At 45.0% G+C, this 17,118-nt stretch overlaps 1 protein-coding gene across 1 annotated transcript; it reads left to right on the forward strand.

Moving 5' to 3' along the window:
- Window positions 1–834: 834 nt before the first annotated feature.
- Window positions 835–16,359, forward strand: LOC134295086 (protein ENL-like). The gene is made up of 11 exons (XM_062967019.1): window positions 835–992; window positions 4,450–4,630; window positions 5,835–5,917; window positions 7,393–7,536; window positions 9,221–9,346; window positions 12,169–12,879; window positions 13,740–13,827; window positions 13,953–14,067; window positions 14,190–14,289; window positions 15,778–15,849; window positions 15,954–16,359. Exons 1-11 carry the CDS (start codon window positions 981–983, stop codon window positions 16,152–16,154), a joined length of 1,833 nt encoding a protein of 610 aa, XP_062823089.1. The 5' UTR covers window positions 835–980; the 3' UTR covers window positions 16,155–16,359.
- Window positions 16,360–17,118: the final 759 nt, after the last annotated feature.

Genomic DNA, 17,118 nt, shown 5'->3' on the forward strand with positions numbered 1-17,118 from the left:
TATCATATTAATATATTATTATATTATATTATCATTATGTTATTAGTATTAATTATTATATTATTTTATTATTATTATATCATAGTATATTATTTTTGCTATTATATTATTATTATTATTATATCATAGTATATTATTTTTGCTATTATATTATTATATTACTTTACTATTATATTATTATATGTTATTATTATATTTTAACTATTATATTATTATATTATGTTATTATATTATTATATTATTTTTATTATTATTATATGTTATTATATTATTATGGTTATATTTTGATTATATTACTATTATATTATATGATTTTTACTATTATAATATTATATTATTATATCATTTTACTATTATAATATTATGCTATTATATTATTGTGATTATGATTATATTACTATTTTATTTTATTGCATTATTATATATTTTTTACTATTATAGTATTACTGTATTATACTATTACATTATCTTACTATTTTATTATATTCTTCAATTATATTGTTGTATTTTTATATTATTACTCTAATTATATTATTATATTACAATTATTATATGATATTCTGATTGCTATTCTCCGCCTGGCTCGCTGCGCCTGCGCAGTGGCTCCCCCTCTCCCTGGTCTCCCTGGCAACGCGGCTGGGCCCCGCCCCTTCTCCCCTTTCGCCATTGGCTGCCCCACCCGCCGGCGACAGTTGGCCCCGCCCCTGCTCGGCTCCCATTGGCCGGCGCGCCAGAGAGGCGGGCTTCCTCGGCGGCCGGGCCTGCGTCCGGATTGGCGGCGGGCGCTGCCCGTCTGGGGCCCTGTCGGCTTCCGTTTCCGGTGTGGCGGAGGCGGAGAGGCGGGCGTCGGGCGCGGAGCGGGCGCGGAGGCCATGCGGCGGCGGCGGCGGGCGGAGGCGGCGGAGGAGGAGCAGGGCCGCACCGCGCATGCGCACAGGCCCTGAGGCCCCGCCGGGCGAGGAGACGGAGCAGGCCTCGCCATGGACAACCAGGTGGGCGGGGCGCCGGCCCTCTCCCTCCCCATTGGACGGCGCCGCCAGGCCACGCCCACGCGCCCGGCAGGGGGCGGGGCCACGCTCGCCTCCCGCCGCGCCTGCCTTTCTTGCGCTCCCATTCAGGGGGCGGGGCCTGGCCGGGACACGCCCCCTCGCGCCGCGCTCGAGGAGAGGCCTGCCATTGGGCGCCGGGGCGCCCCGCCACGCCCCCTTTCCCTCCCGGAGGGCGGGGCCAGAGGGGATTTTTGAATAGTGGGCGGGGCTTGTACCCTGCCTGGCTTTGTTGACATTGGTCCCTCCTCTAAGCCACGCCTCCTGATGGGCGGGGCTTGAGCGGAGTAATTGAATAGAGGGCGGGGCTTGTCTTGGCGGGTCTCTCATCTAAGCCACGCCTCCTGGTGGGGAGGGGCCAGAGTTGGGATTTGAATAGTGGGCGTGGCTTGTAGCCTGCCTGGCTTTGTTGACATTGGTCCCTCCTCTAAGCCACGCCTCTCTTCTGTAGGGGAGGGGCCAGAGTTGGGATTTGAATAGAGGGCGGGGCCAGAGGGGATTTTTGAATAGTGGGCGGGGCTTGTACCCTGCCTGGCTTTGTTGACATTGGTCCCTCCTCTAAGCCACGCCTCCTGATGGGCGGGGCTTGAGCGGAGTAATTGGAATAGAGGGCGGGGCTTGTCTTGACGGGTCTCTCATCTAAGCCACGCCTCCTGGTGGGGAGGGGCCAGAGTTGGGATTTGAATAGTGGGCGGGGCTTGTACCCTGCCTGGCTTTGTTGACATTGGTCCCTTCTCTAAGCCACGCCTCTCTTCTGTAGGGGAGGGGCCAGAGTTGGGATTTGAATAGTGGGCGGGGCCAGAGGGGATTTTTTGAATAGTGGGCGGGGCTTGTACCCTGCCTGGCTTTGTTGACATTGGTCCCTCCTCTAAGCCACGCCTCTCTTCTGTAGGGGAGGGGCCAGAGTTGGGATTTGAATAGAGGGCGGGGCTTGTACCCTGCTTTGTTGCCATTGGTCCCTCCCCTAAACCACGCCTCCCTGTGGGCGGGGCTTGAGTTGGGATTTGAATTCTGAGCTTTGCTTGGGTCTCTAAGCTAAGCCACGCCTCCTGTTGGGGAGGGGCCAGATTTGGGATTTGAATAGTGGGCGGGGTTTTGCTTGGGTCTCTAATCTAAGCCACGCCTCTTTCAGGGCGGGCTGACAGTAGGGATTTGAATAGTGGGCGTGGTTTGTATTCTTGGCTTTGTTGTCATTGGTCCCTCTAAGCCACGCCTCCGTTCTATAGGGGAGGGGCCAGTTAGGATTTGAATAGTAGGCGGGGCTTGTACCCTGCTTTGTTGATATTGGTCCCTCCTCTAAGCCACGCCTCTCTTCTGTAGGGGAGGGGCCAGGGCCAGACTTGGGATTTGAATAGTGGGCGGGACTTATGGCTGTACTTTTCTATATTGACTTTATGCCACACCCCTTTGGGGAGGGGCCAGGGTGAGCATTTGAATAGTGGGTGGGACTAATGGCATGCATTGCTATGTTTACTTTAAACCACACCTCCTAAGGGGAGGGCCCAGAGTGTGTATTTGAATAGTGGGTGGGGTTTATATTCTTCAGGCCACGCCTCCACCACAGAAACGGGCTGCTTGTCTTTGTTTACATTGGTCCCTCTTTTAAGCCACGCCTCCTGAGGGGCGGGCCTTGAATTGGGAATTTAAATAATGGGTGTGGCTTGTAGCTTGCTTGGCTTTGTTTACATTGGTCCCTCTTTTAAGCCACACCTGAGGGGCGGGGTTTGGGTCTGGATTTGAATAGTGGGTGTGGCTTGTAGTTTGCTTGGCTTTGTTTACATTGGTCCCTCTTTTAAGCCATGCCTCCTGAGGGGCGGAGATTGAGTGGGGATTTGCATAGTGGGTGTGGCTTGTAGCCTGCTTGGCTTTGTTTACATGCGTCCCTCTAAGCCCCGCCTCCATCCTGGGGATTTGAATAGTGGGTGGGGCCTGTTTCCTGCTTGGCTTTGTTTATATGTGTGTCTCTTTTAAGCCACGCCTCCTAAGGGGGCAGGGCTTGAGTGGGGGATTTGAATAGTGGGTGTGGCTTGTAGCCTGCTTGGCGTTGTTTACATGTGTCCCTCTAAGCCCCGCCTCCATCCTGGGAATTTGAATAGTGGGCGGGGTTTGTGGCCTGCTTGGCTTTGTTTACATTGTTCCCTCCTCTAAGCCATGCCTCCTGAGGGGCGGGGCCAGAGTCAGGATTTGAATAGTGGGTGTGGCTTGTGCCCTTCTTGTCTTTGTTTACATCGGTCCCCCTCCCAAGCCACGCCTCCTGAGGGGCGGGGCCAGAGTCAGGATTAGAATAGTGGGTGTGGCTTGTGCCCTTCTTGTCTTTGTTTACATCGGTCCCCCTCCCAAGCCACGCCTCCTGAGGGGCGGGGCCAGAGTCAGGATTTGAATAGTGGGTGTGGCTTGTGCCCTTCTTGTCTTTGTTTACATCGGTCCCCCTCCCAAGCCACGCCTCCTGAGGGGCGGGGCCAGAGTCAGGATTAGAATAGTGGGTGTGGCTTGTGCCCTTCTTGTCTTTGTTTACATCGGTCCCCCTCCCAAGCCACGCCTCCTGAGGGGCGGGGCCAGAGTCAGGATTAGAATAGTGGGTGTGGCTTGTGCCCTTCTTGTCTTTGTTTACATCGGTCCCCCTCCCAAGCCACGCCTCCTGAGGGGCGGGGCCAGAGTCAGGATTAGAATAGTGGGTGTGGCTTGTGCCCTTCTTGTCTTTGTTTACATCGGTCCCCCTCCCAAGCCACGCCTCCTGAGGGGCGGGGCCAGAGTCAGGATTTGAATAGTGGGTGTGGCTTGTGCCCTTCTTGTCTTTGTTTACATCGGTCCCCCTCCCAAGCCACGCCTCCTGAGGGGCGGGGCCAGAGTCAGGATTAGAATAGTGGGTGTGGCTTGTGCCCTTCTTGTCTTTGTTTACATCGGTCCCCCTCCCAAGCCACGCCTCCTGAGGGGCGGGGCCAGAGTCAGGATTAGAATAGTGGGTGTGGCTTGTGCCCTTCTTGTCTTTGTTTACATCGGTCCCCCTCCCAAGCCACGCCTCCTGAGGGGCGGGGCCAGAGTCAGGATTTGAATAGTGGGTGTGGCTTGTGCCCTTCTTGTCTTTGTTTACATCGGTCCCCCTCCCAAGCCACGCCTCCTGAGGGGCGGGGCCAGAGTCAGGATTTGAATAGTGGGTGTGGCTTGTGCCCTTCTTGTCTTTGTTTACATCGGTCCCCCTCCCAAGCCACGCCTCCTGAGGGGCGGGGCCAGAGTCAGGATTAGAATAGTGGGTGTGGCTTGTGCCCTTCTTGTCTTTGTTTACATCGGTCCCCCTCCCAAGCCACGCCTCCTGAGGGGTGGGGCTTGGGTCTGGATTTGAATAGTGGGTGTGGCTTGTGCCTGCCCGGTCCCTGATTTGAATAGTGGGCGTGTCTTTGCGCAGTGCACGGTGCAGGTGAAGCTGGAGCTGGGCCACCGGGCGCAGCTGCGCAAGAAGCCGACCACGGAGGGCTTCACCCACGACTGGATGGTCTTCGTCCGCGGGCCCGAGCAGTTCGAGATCCAGCACTTCGTGGAGAGGGTCGTCTTCCGCCTCCACCAGAGCTTCCCCAAGCCCAAGAGGGGTCAGTATTACGACATAGGCACCCTCAAAACCCTCCCAGCAGAGGCCCAGACGGTCCTAGTCATTATTGGTGATCTCAGGCACCCTCAGAGCCCTCCCTACAGAGGCCCAGATGGCCATAGGGAGAATATCTATATATATAAAAGAGTGATGGCGTCACGGCGACCCACAAAATGACAGGCCCCCCAACCTCGAAATTTGACAACACAACCCATCATCCACGCCTCTAGGTTGATATTGTAATAAATACAATATGCCTACAGTAATAATAATAAATATAATATGCCTACAGTAGTAATAATCTATATATATAAAAGAGTGATGGCATCACGGCGACCCACAAAACAACAAAACGACAGGCCCCCCAACCTCGAAATTTGACAACACAACCCATCATCCACGCCTCTAGGTTGATATTGTAATAAATACAATATGCCTACAGTAATAATAATAAATATAATATGCCTACAGTAGTAATAATCTATATATATAAAAGAGTGATGGCATCACGGCGACCCACAAAACAACAAAACGACAGGCCCCCCCAACCTCGAAATTTGACAACACAACCCATCATCCACGCCTCTAGGTTGATACAACAAAAAGAAAAGAAAAATAAAGTCCTAATTAGAGGGAGAGGAATAATTGCTTTTATCCAATTGCTGCCAGTTTAGAGGGCTAAGCTCCTCCAACTTGGTCTCCTAGCAACCCAATAAAAAATAATAAAAACCACTAAAAATAATTAAAAACACTAAAAAATTAATACAATAAAATACCATAATAACAAAAATAACTAAAAATTATACAAGAAAATAATAAAATATATTCAAATAAAAAGATAACTTACAATAAAATTAATTTAAAAATACAAATAATGTCAAATAAAAATTACACAACAATTTTTAACCAATGCCACCACCACTTTGCCACAGCAACGCGTGGCCGGGCACAGCTAGTATTATATATTATTATGATTGGAAAGGACCTCAGACACCATCAACACCCTCCTGACAGAGGCCCAGCCAGTCGTACACATCATTGAGAGAATAAATTATATTATTATTATTACTATGATGTATTATTATATTATTCTAGACTTTGAAGGAATCTTACCCATCCTTCCCTTGTGCTGGGTCATTTGCATAATGCGTACCTTTCTGCTGTCCTTATTTGCATAATAATTCCCATCATCCTTCCGTCCTCAGTCTGCAAAGAGCCGCCGTACAAGGTGGAGGAGTCCGGCTACGCGGGGTTCATCATGCCCATCGAGGTCCACTTCATCAACAAGGTAACGACAACGGGCCGGCATTTGCACGGATTTGCATGGGTTGCATTATGTTTCAGCATTGGATCCACATACTCATACAGTAGAGTCTCACTTATCCAACATAAACGGGCCGGCAGAACGTTGGATAAGTGAATATGTTGGATAATAAGGAGGCATTAAGGAAATGCCTATTAAACATCAAATTAGGTTATGATTTTACAAATTAAGCACCAAAACGTCATGTTATACAACAAATTTTACAGAAAAAGTAGTTCAATACGCAGTAATGCTATGTAGTAATTACTGTATTTATGAATTTAGCACCAAAATATTACAATGTTTTGAAAACATTGACTACAAAAATGCGTTGGATAATCCAGAACGTTGGATAAGCGAGACTCTACTGTATTTATTTACTTTCTGTAAATATCTGCATTTGCTTTGTTTTTCAGTATCTATGGGACAGTGGGGTTGTTAGCCGCTATTAGTAATAGTCACAAAATACATACATTGATAATAAAAATAATAATAGTTACCAATCACTATTGATAATACCATTATGTTATTATTATATTATTATAATATAATTACATTATGAATATATTATAATTATTATATTATTTTATAACTTATATTATATTATGAATATATTGTAATTATTATAAGTATAATTACATTATAAATACAACTGTATTGTAAATATGTTAGATTATACGTATATTATATCATAAATATAAATAAAATTATTTTATATTATGATTATAGTACAGTAGAGTCTCACTTATCCAACACTCGCTTATCCAACGTTCTGGATTATCCAACGCATTTTTGTAGTCAATGTTTTCAATACATTGTGATATTTTGGTGCTAAATTCGTAAATACAGTAATTACAACATAACATTACTGCGTATTGAACTACTTTTTCTCCCAAATTTGTTGTATAACCTGATGTTTTGGTGCTTAATTTGTAAAATCATAATCTGATTTGATGTTTAATAGGCTTTTCTTTAATGCCTCCTTATTATCCAACATATTCACTTATCCAAGCTTCTGCTGGCCCGTTTATGTTGGATAAGTGAGACTCTACTGTATAAGTATATTATATTATAAATATGATTTTTTATAAATATAATTGTATTGTAAATATACGTATATTATATTATAAATACAATAATTTTATATTATGATTGTATTATATTATAAATATAATTATATTACAATTATGTTATAATAATTTTATATTATAAGTATATTATCGTTATTGTATTATACTGTATTATAACTGATGAATAAGGTTACTAATGACAGTAATAATAGTAATATAATAATTTTATATTATATGTATATTATATGGTATTATTATATTATAGTTATTATAATATTATATTGTAATTGATAAATAAGGTTACTAATGACATTAATAATAATCATAATATTACAATTGATACATGAAGTTACTAATGACATTAATAATAACAATAATATGGATTTCCAGGAGGAGCCCAAGAAGGTGTGCTTCACCTACGACCTCTTCCTGAACCTGGAGGGGAACCCGCCTGTCAATCACCTGCGCTGCGAGAAGCTGACCTTCAACAACCCCACCAAGGACTTCCAGCGCAAGCTCATCAAGGCCGGAGGGGTGAGTCCGCCGACATGGACGGGGTCCCGTGGGTCACGAGGGAATCTCATTGGGGGTTGTAATGAAGTACGAATTTTGGTTTACAGATGTTATGTTTAATTGTGTGTTTATGTTTTAAAAGAGTAAGTATTACAGTTATTGCATCTCAGCCAATTGGCATTTAGTGGAAGCCAACTGCCGTTTAGTGGAAGAAGTGCAGAGTTTAAAAAAGAGAGTCAGTCTGTGCTCTGATGAGGCACAGGGAAGATAGATTCCAGGTTAATGGGATCAGGGAGACTCAATTGTTCATTTTGAGTCGGTTTTAAATAAGTTTGGTGACTTATTTAATGTAGTCTGTGCTCTGATGAGGCACAGGGAAGATTGATTCCAGGTTAATGGGATCAGGGAGACTCAATTGTTCATTTTGAGTCGGTTTTAAATAAGTTTGGTGACTTATTTAATGTAGTCTGTGCTCTGATGAGGCACAGGGAAGATTGATTCCAGGTTGACGGGATCAAGGAGACTCAATTGTTCATTTTGAGTCGGTTTTAAATAAGTTTGGTGACTTATTTAATGTAGTCTGTGCTCTGATGAGGCACAGGGAAGATTGATTCCAGGTTGACGGGATCAAGGAGACTCAATTGTTCATTTTGAGTCGGTTTTAAATAAGTTTGGTGACTTATTTAATGTAGTCTGTGCTCTGATGAGGCACAGGGAAGATTGATTCCAGGTTGACGGGATCAAGGAGACTCAATTGTTCATTTTGAGTCGGTTTTAAATAAGTTTGGTGACTTATTTAATGTAGTCTGTGCTCTGATGAGGCACAGGGAAGATTGATTCCAGGTTAATGGGATCAGGGAGACTCAATTGTTCATTTTGAGTCGGTTTTAAATAAGTTTGGTGACTTATTTAATGTAGTCTGTGCTCTGATGAGGCACAGGGAAGATTGATTCCAGGTTAATGGGATCAGGGAGACTCAATTGTTCATTTTGAGTCGGTTTTAAATAAGTTTGGTGACTTATTTAATGTAGTCTGTGCTCTGATGAGGCACAGGGAAGATTGATTCCAGGTTAATGGGATCAGGGAGACTCAATTGTTCATTTTGAGTCGGTTTTAAATAAGTTTGGTGACTTATTTTATGTAGTCTGTGTCCTGGTAAGGAACAGAGAATCTGTGATAGTATATCACAGGGGTGACTGTGGTTTGAAGTCACTGGATAGTCCAAGTTTCAGACTTTGGGAACCAATCCCAGCTGGACTCACAGAGATCCATTGAAGTAACAGTTAGAAAGGAGCAGAGGAATAGGTTTTAACTTCTCTAAGTAAAAGAAGTGATAGTTTAGAGAGTTGATTCATCTCATTCTAGTATTGTAACTATTAATAAGAATACCTCTAAGTGAGAAACAACATTGTAACCCCTAAGCTCTGTGCCTGAATAAACTTGTTATTGTTCTTCCAACATCGAAGCCTCTGTCGCATATATTCTAACCCAAGTTACTAAAGTGAAGAAGAAGAAGAAAGGAAAACCACAGGAAAAGGGCTCCTCCCTGAGTCTTTGGTGGTTGCATCTTTACAAATTGGTGTTAGTCGTTCATAGTCCCTTACAAATTGGTGGCAGCGGTGGGATAAAAAGATTAGTAGTAATTGCATCTTTACAGGGGTCCCAAGGGAGGCTTATATTGGATCCCTTCCTGCGTTTGTTGCAGGTGATGGTGATGCCCGAGGGGGCCGAGAGCGTCTCCCGCCCGAGCCCGGACTACCCGATGCTGCCCACCATCCCGCTCTCCGCCTTCTCCGACCCCAAGAAGACCAAGCCCTCCCACGGCTCCAAGGTGAGTCGCCGGGGATTGACCGATAACAACATGCATCTATCTATCTGATACGTATCGATCTATGGCATCTGCCGGGAGGGATCAGATTGTGTCAAGCGATTAATACAACAGACTAGCACGACAGTATACACCATTCTGGGAGTTGTGGGAGTTGGAGTCCTAAACACCTGGAGGGAGAACCCGTTGGGCCAGGCGCCTGCTATGAGCAAGTCGTCTAAATACAGGACGAGGTCATCCATGTACTGAAGGAATTCTGGGCCTGTTCTAGAATTCAAATTCCTGCCCGATCAGGTCGTTAATATACTCTTAGCCATTATCATAGAAGATATAAATAGATGACAACATGCATGTATCTACCTGATACCTATGATTCTATGATACCTATCAATTTATGGCATCTGCCAGGAGGGATCAGATTAATACAACAGACTAGCACGACAGTATATACCATTCTGGGAGTTGTGGGAGTTGGAGTCCTAAACACCTGGAGGGAGAACCCGTTGGGCCAGGCGCCTGCTATGAGCAAGTCGTCTAAATACAGGACGAGGTCATCCATGTACTGAAGGAATTCTGGGCCTGTTCTAGAATTCAAATTCCTGCCCGATCAGGTCGTTAATATACTCTTAGCCATTATCATAGAAGATATAAACAGATGACAACATGCATGTATCTACCTGATACCTATGATTCTATGATCATAGAATCATAGAATCATAGAATAGTAGAGTTGGAAGAGACCACATGGGCCATCTAGTCCAACCCCCTGCTAAGAATACCTGATACCTATCAATTTATGGCATCTGCCAGGAGGGATCAGATTAATACAACAGACTAGCACGACAGTATACACCATTCTGGGAGTTGTGGGAGTTGGAGTCCTAAACACCTGGAGGGAGGACCCGTTGGGCCGTGATGTATATAAATATATATGTGTGCTTATATATGTATGTGTGTGTATATATATCTATTTATGTAGATCTGCTTTCCCTTCCTGTTTTTGCCCTTCTTTAATTGCGTTTATCTTCCTAACGACAACAGTAATAAAATTTGTATATCCTATCTCCTCGGGGCGGCTTGCAGCAAATAAACAAATGCAATCAAACTATATAAAAAGACAGTAATCACATATCAATTAATTAATAGAACCCGCTGGGCCAGGCACCTGCTATGAGCAAGTCGTCTAAATACAGGACGAGGTCATCCATGTACTGAAGGAATTCTGGGCCTGTTCTAGAATTCAAATTCCTGCCCGATCAGGTCGTTAATATACTCTTAACCATTATCAAAAGCCTGCCTAAATAGTTAAAAGAGTGAGTATAACCTTATTTTTTGTGCAGAAGGCGAACCATGACGAGAGTTCAATACGCAGTAATGTTATGTAGTAATTACTGTATTTACGAATTTAGCACCAAAATATCACGATGTATTCAAAACATTGACTACAAAAATGTGTTGGATAATCCAGAGGCTTGGATAAGTGAGACTCTACTGTCCAAATAACAAACTATTAGGAACTATAAGTCGCTATAAGTAACTGTAAGTAACTACAAGGGAATACTAATTACTAGCAGTACAAGTAATTCAAGTAACTAAATACAAATAATAAACTATTTGGAACTATAAGTCGCTATAACTAACTAACTAACTACAAGGGAATACTAATTACTAGCAGTACAAGTAATTCAAGTAACTAAATACAAATAACAAACTATTGGGAACTATAAGTCGCTATAACTAACTGTAAGTAACTACAAGGGAATACTAATTACTAGCAGTACAAGTAATTCAAGTAACTAAATACAAATAACAAACTATTAGGAACTATAAGTCGCTATAACTAACTGTAAGTAACTACAAGGGAATGCTAATTACTAACAGTACAAGTAATTCGAGTAACTAAATACAAATAACAAACTATTAGGAACTATAAGTCACAATAACTAACTAAGTAACTACAAGGGAATACTAATAACTAGCAGTACAAGTACAAGTAATTCAAGTAACTAAATACAAATAACAAACTATTAGGAACTATAAGTCGCTATAACTAACTGTAAGTAACTACAAGGGAATACTAATTACTAACAGTACAAGTAATTCAAGTAACTAAATACAAATAACAAACTATTAGGAACTATAAGTCGCTATAACTAACTAAGTAACTACAAGGGAATACTAATTACTAGCAGTACAAGTAATTCAAGTAACTAAATACAAATAACAAACTATTGGGAACTATAAGTCGCTATAACTAACTGTAAGTAACTACAAGGGAATACTAATTACTAGCAGTACAAGTAATTCAAGTAACTAAATACAAATAACAAACTATTAGGAACTATAAGTCGCTATAACTAATTGTAAGTAACTACAAGGGAATACTAATAACTACTAGCAGTATAAGTAACTACAAGTAACTCAAGTATTTATTTATTTCCAACATTTATATCCTGCCCTCAGGGCAGCGTACAAAATTGGCAACAATTAGTAAGTAAGTACAAGTAACTCAAAGACTACAAGTAACTATAAGTGCAAAATAACTACTTGCAAAGTAACTCAAAGACTGCAAGTAACTATAAGTTTAAATAACTACTTGTATAATAAACTATGAGTAACTACAAGTAACTATTAGTAACAATATCTGAGGGTTAGCTCCTGTTCTTTTCCTTGTCTCTCTTTTTTGTGCTATGAGCAAGTCGTCTATATACAGGAATAGGTCATCCATGTATTGAAGGAATTGTGGGCGTAGTTTCAGGTGGTTAATAGCCTGCCTGAATATTATAGAATTATAAAATTATATCTTATGTCTCTTTTTTGCGCAGAAGGCGAACCGTGACGGAAGCGGGAGTGGGGGCGGCGGGAAGGCCTCGAAGCCACACAAAGTGACTCGTGAGCACCGCGAGCGCCCCCGGAAGGACCCGGACGGCAAGGGCGGCTCCTCGTCGTCTTCCTCCCGGGACGCGGAGGCCGGGAAGCCCCCCAAGGAGCCCTCCTCGTCCTCGTCCCGGAAGCCGGTCGAGGGCAAGCCCCCCGGCAAGGAGGACCGCCCCCCGCTGCTCCCCAAGGCGGCCTTCAAGGAACCCAAAATGGCCCCCAAGGCCGAGGCCGCCTCCCCCAAAGGGGGCGGGGCATCGGGAGCGGGGGGCGGGGCCAGCAATAACAACGCCCCGGAAGCGAAGCCCCCCGGGAAGCGGCCCCCCACGGCGGTGACGGCGGGAGAGTCCCCGAAGCCGAGCGCCAAGAAGCCGAAGAAGAGCAGCGGCGGCGGGAGCAGCGGAGGAGGCGGGGGGTCCGGGTTCAGCAAGGGGCCGAAGGGACCCCCACAGACGTCCTCCACGCCGTCCCCGAGGGGGGGCGGCCCCTTCGCGGAGAAGAAGCCCCCCAAGGAGAGGGCGGCGGCCAAGGCCGAGAAGGGCAGCAAGGTTGAGGCGGAGGGCAAGATGGCCGCCCCCGCCAAGAAGGGGCCGGAGGCCACGGCTGCGACCGAGGAGGAGTCCCACTCCGAGGACGAGGAGCCCTCCCTCAAGTCCGAGGTCAGGGACTTATTACTATTATTATTATTACTATTATTGTTATTTTCTAATAATATTTTATTAGTTTATGTTATTATTATTATTATTTTATGTTATTATTATTATTTTATTATATTATTTTATTATTTTATGTTATTATTATTATTTTATTATAATATTATTTTATGTTATTATTATTATTTTATTATAATATTATTTTATTTTATTATAATATTATTTTATTATTTTATTATAATATTATTATTTAATTTATTAATGTATTATTACATAGTAGTATATATACAATTATATACATTATAATAATAATATATCTAATAATAATATCTATCTAATAATAATATTATATATATATATCTAATAATACCCCACTCCCCCTTACCGCTATTATTATTATAATATTATTAGGACACAGCAAACAAGATATGCTGGATTTCGTATCACAAAATCACAAGTCGAACACTTCCCAAGTGTCTAGGACTGTGTGATGTATATTATTATTATTATTATTATTATTATTATATTGTTATAAATTTATTATAATAATAAATTTATTAATTTATTATTATTATTATTAGATAGTAGTATATATACAATTAATAATATTATATATATAATAATTACCCCACTCTCCCCTTCCCTCTATTATTATTATTATTTTTTAATATTTTTTTATTATAATATTACAAAAGGGAGTCCTGTGTCTGAACATGCTCAGTCCAATCATATTTTCCATATTTTTTGATCACCGCTCCATATTGGAGACTATATTTTAGCCTTGGGTTGTTGTGAGTCTTGCGGGGTGTGTGGCCAAGTCCTAGAAGCATTCTCTCCTGACGTTTCGCCCACGTTCTTCCTTCCAGTCGGCCCCGTCCAGCCCTTCCAACTCCAGCTCCAGCTCCGACTCCAGTTCCGACTCGGACTTTGAGCCTTCGCAGAACCACAGCCAAGGTGTGTCCCCTTGTATGATTATATTATATATAGATTAGTATAATATTAAGTCATAGTAATAATAATATATAGCAATAATAATAATAATAATAGTATAATAATATGGATGCCTTCCTTTGTTGCAGGTCCGTTGCGCTCGATGGTGGAGGACCTGCAGTCGGAGGAGTCGGACGAGGACGACAGCTCTTCCGGCGGGGACGAGGGGCCCCCCAAGGCCACCCCGGTCGGGCGGGACGCCAGGTGAGGTGGCCGCCCCTCCTGCCCCTCAGTGGGGTCCGGGCACAATGACGTGGTGGGCCGGGAACAGGAAACCGTATTGTATTAACTCTGATGCTAACGATGTGCCTCCTCCGCCCGCGCAGGCTCAGCCCCAGCGACAGCGAGAGCGACAACAGCGTGGACTCCTGCCTCCCCGGCCGAGAGGGGCCCCCCGCCCAGAAGCCGCCCCCCGCCCACAACAAGGTGGCCCCCCATGTTTATTATTGATGTGTTTACAGTATTCACATTCCATCCGTCTGTCCGTGTATCTGTCCGTCCGTCCCTATGTCAGTCAGTCCATCCATCTGCCTGTCTATCCATCCATCCATTCATCTGTATGTCCATCCGTATGTCAACCTACTCTGTCCATCTCTTTGTCCGTCCATCCGTCCGTATCGTGGTCTATCCGTCCATCTCTCTGTCCGCCTGTCTGTCTGTCCATACGTCTGTCTGTATGTTGGTATCTCTCTGTCTGTTTGTCCATCCGTATGTCCGTCTGTCTGTATGTCGGTCTGTCCGTCTGTCTGTCCATCTGTCTGTCCGTATGTTGGTGTATCCGTCTGTCCATCCATTTGTCTGTCCATCCGTATGTCAGTCTCTCCGTCCATCTGTTTGTCCGTCCGTCTGTCTGTATGTCCATCCATATGTCGGTGTGTCCGTCTGCCTGTATATCTGTCCATACGTCTGTCTGTATGTTGGGTGTATCTCTCTGTCTGTTTGTCTGTCCATCCGTATGTCCGTCTTGTCTGTATGTCGGTCTGTCCGTCCGTCTGTCCCATCTGTCTGTCCGTATGTTGGTGTATCTGTCCGTCTGTCCATCTGTTTGTCCGTCCGTATGCCAGTCTCTCCGTCCATCTGTCCATCTGTTTGTCCGTCCGTCTGTCTGTATGTCCATCCATATGTCGGTCTGTCCGTCTGTTGTTGGTGTAACTCTCCATCTGTCTGTCTGTCTGTCTGTCCGTCTGTCCGTCCGTATGTCTGTCCATCTGCCCATCTGTTTGTCCATCTGTCTGTATGTCTGTCAATATGTCCGTCCATATGTTGGTGTATCTCTCCATCTGTCTGTTTGTCTGTCTGTCCGTCCGTATGTCACTCTGTCTGTCCACCTGCCCATCTGTTTGTCCATCTGTATGTCGGTGTGTCTGTCAGTGTGTCTGTCTGTCTATCTGTCCATATGTCAGTCCGTATGTTGGTGTATCCGTCCGTCTGTCCATCCATTTGTCTGTCCATCCGTATGTCAGTCTCTCCATCCATCTGTCCATCTGTTTGTCCATCCGTCCGTCTGTATGTCCATCCATATGTCGGTGTGTCCGTCGGTCCATATGTCAGTCCATATGTTGGTGTATCTCTCCATCTGTCTGTCTGTCCGTCCGTATGTCAGTCTGTCCATCTGCCCATCTGTTTGTCCATCTGTCTGTATGTCGGTGTGTCTGTCCATATGTCAGTCCATATGTTGGTGTATCTGTCCGTCTGTCTTCACGTCCGCCTGCATTTCCGGTCAGTCTGTCTAAACGATCTACCCCTCTACCTGGCCCCCCAGAGGCCCCCCCAGTCTGTCCCGACCCCACTCCCCCATCAAGGAAGACACCACTCAATCCCTCCTGACCGATGGCCACCCCGCTCAGCCCCATGGCAATCATAACCATTCGAGCCCTCTCTCTCACTCTCTCTCTCTCTCTCTCTCTCGTCCAGGTTTCCGGGCGGAAGAGCCCCGAGTCCTGCAGCAAGTCGGAGAAGATGCTGAAGAAAGGCACCTACGACAAGGTGGGCGGGGCCACTGATTCGGCCCTGGGGACCGGGAGGGGGAGGCCACGCCCCTTCCCTGGCAGACTGACTGACCGCCCCTTTCCCCCCCCGTCCCGTTCCAGGCCTACACGGACGAGCTGGTGGAGCTGCACCGGCGCCTGATGGCCTTGCGGGAGCGGAACGTCCTCCAGCAGATCGTGAACCTGATCGAGGAGACGGGACACTTCAACGTCACCACCACCACCTTCGACTTCGACCTCTTCTCCCTGGACGAGAGCACCGTCCGCAAGCTGCAGAGCTACCTGGAGGCCGTCACTACGTGACCCCCCCCCCCCGGAAAGACCCCCCTCTTTTGTAAAACAAACACAGACGTTGCTCTGACACCTGGATCACCCCTCCTCCCCTTCCTTTGGATCAATGGACCCTCTTTGGGCCAAAACGGGTCGCCGTCCGGAACATGTCCTGGACAAGTACCCATTGAAAACGGTCGATCCCGGATGAGTACCCAGATAAAACAGGTCGTCGATTTGTTGTTATCCTGGACGAGTACCCATTGAAAAACGGGTCGCCAACTGGATGTTATCCCGGATGAGTACCCATTGAAAACAGATCGCCGTCTGAATATTATCCTGGACAACTACCCATTGGAAACGGGTCACCATCTGTTAGCTATCCCGGACAACTACCCATTGGAAACGGGTTGCCGTCTGGATATTATCCCGGGTTGCTGACTGGACATTATCCTGGATGAGTACCCATTGAAAACGGGTCGCCATCTGGATCCTATCCTGGATGACTATCCATGGAAAATTGTCAACCCTGGATGAGTACCCATTGACAATGGGTTGGCGTCTGGATAATATCCTGGATGAGTACCCATTGGAAACGGGTCGCCGACTGGATATTATCCTGGATGACTACCCATGGAAAACTGTCGATCCCGAACGAGTACCCAGTGAAAACAGATTGCCAACCAGATGTTATCCTGGACGAGTACCCATTGGAAACTGGATCTTTGACGAGTACCCAGTGAAAACGGGTTGCCAACCAGATGTTATCCTGGACGAGTACCCATTGGAAACCATCGATCCCAGACGAGTACCCAGTGAAAACGGATTGCCAACCAGATGTTATCCTGTACAAGTACCCATGGAAAACTATTGATCCCAGACGAGTACCCAGTGAAAACAGGTTGCCAACCAGATGTTATCCTGTACAAGTACCCATGGAAAACTATTGATCCCAGACGAGTACCCAGTGAAAGCGGGTTGCCAACCAGATGTTATC

This window comes from Anolis carolinensis, unplaced genomic scaffold (assembly GCF_035594765.1).
Source record: "Anolis carolinensis isolate JA03-04 unplaced genomic scaffold, rAnoCar3.1.pri scaffold_75, whole genome shotgun sequence".
NCBI classification, from domain to species: Eukaryota; Metazoa; Chordata; class Lepidosauria; order Squamata; family Dactyloidae; genus Anolis; species Anolis carolinensis.

What these genes read in the sequence shown, in the direction of transcription:
- LOC134295086 (XM_062967019.1), top strand. An exon ending in CTTCCCCAAGCCCAAGAGGG is followed by an intron (nt 4,631 to 5,834) that starts GTCAGTATTACG and finishes TTCCGTCCTCAG; the next exon opens with TCTGCAAAGAGCCGCCGTAC. An exon ending in AGCCCTCCCACGGCTCCAAG is followed by an intron (nt 9,347 to 12,168) that starts GTGAGTCGCCGG and finishes TTTTTTGCGCAG; the next exon opens with AAGGCGAACCGTGACGGAAG.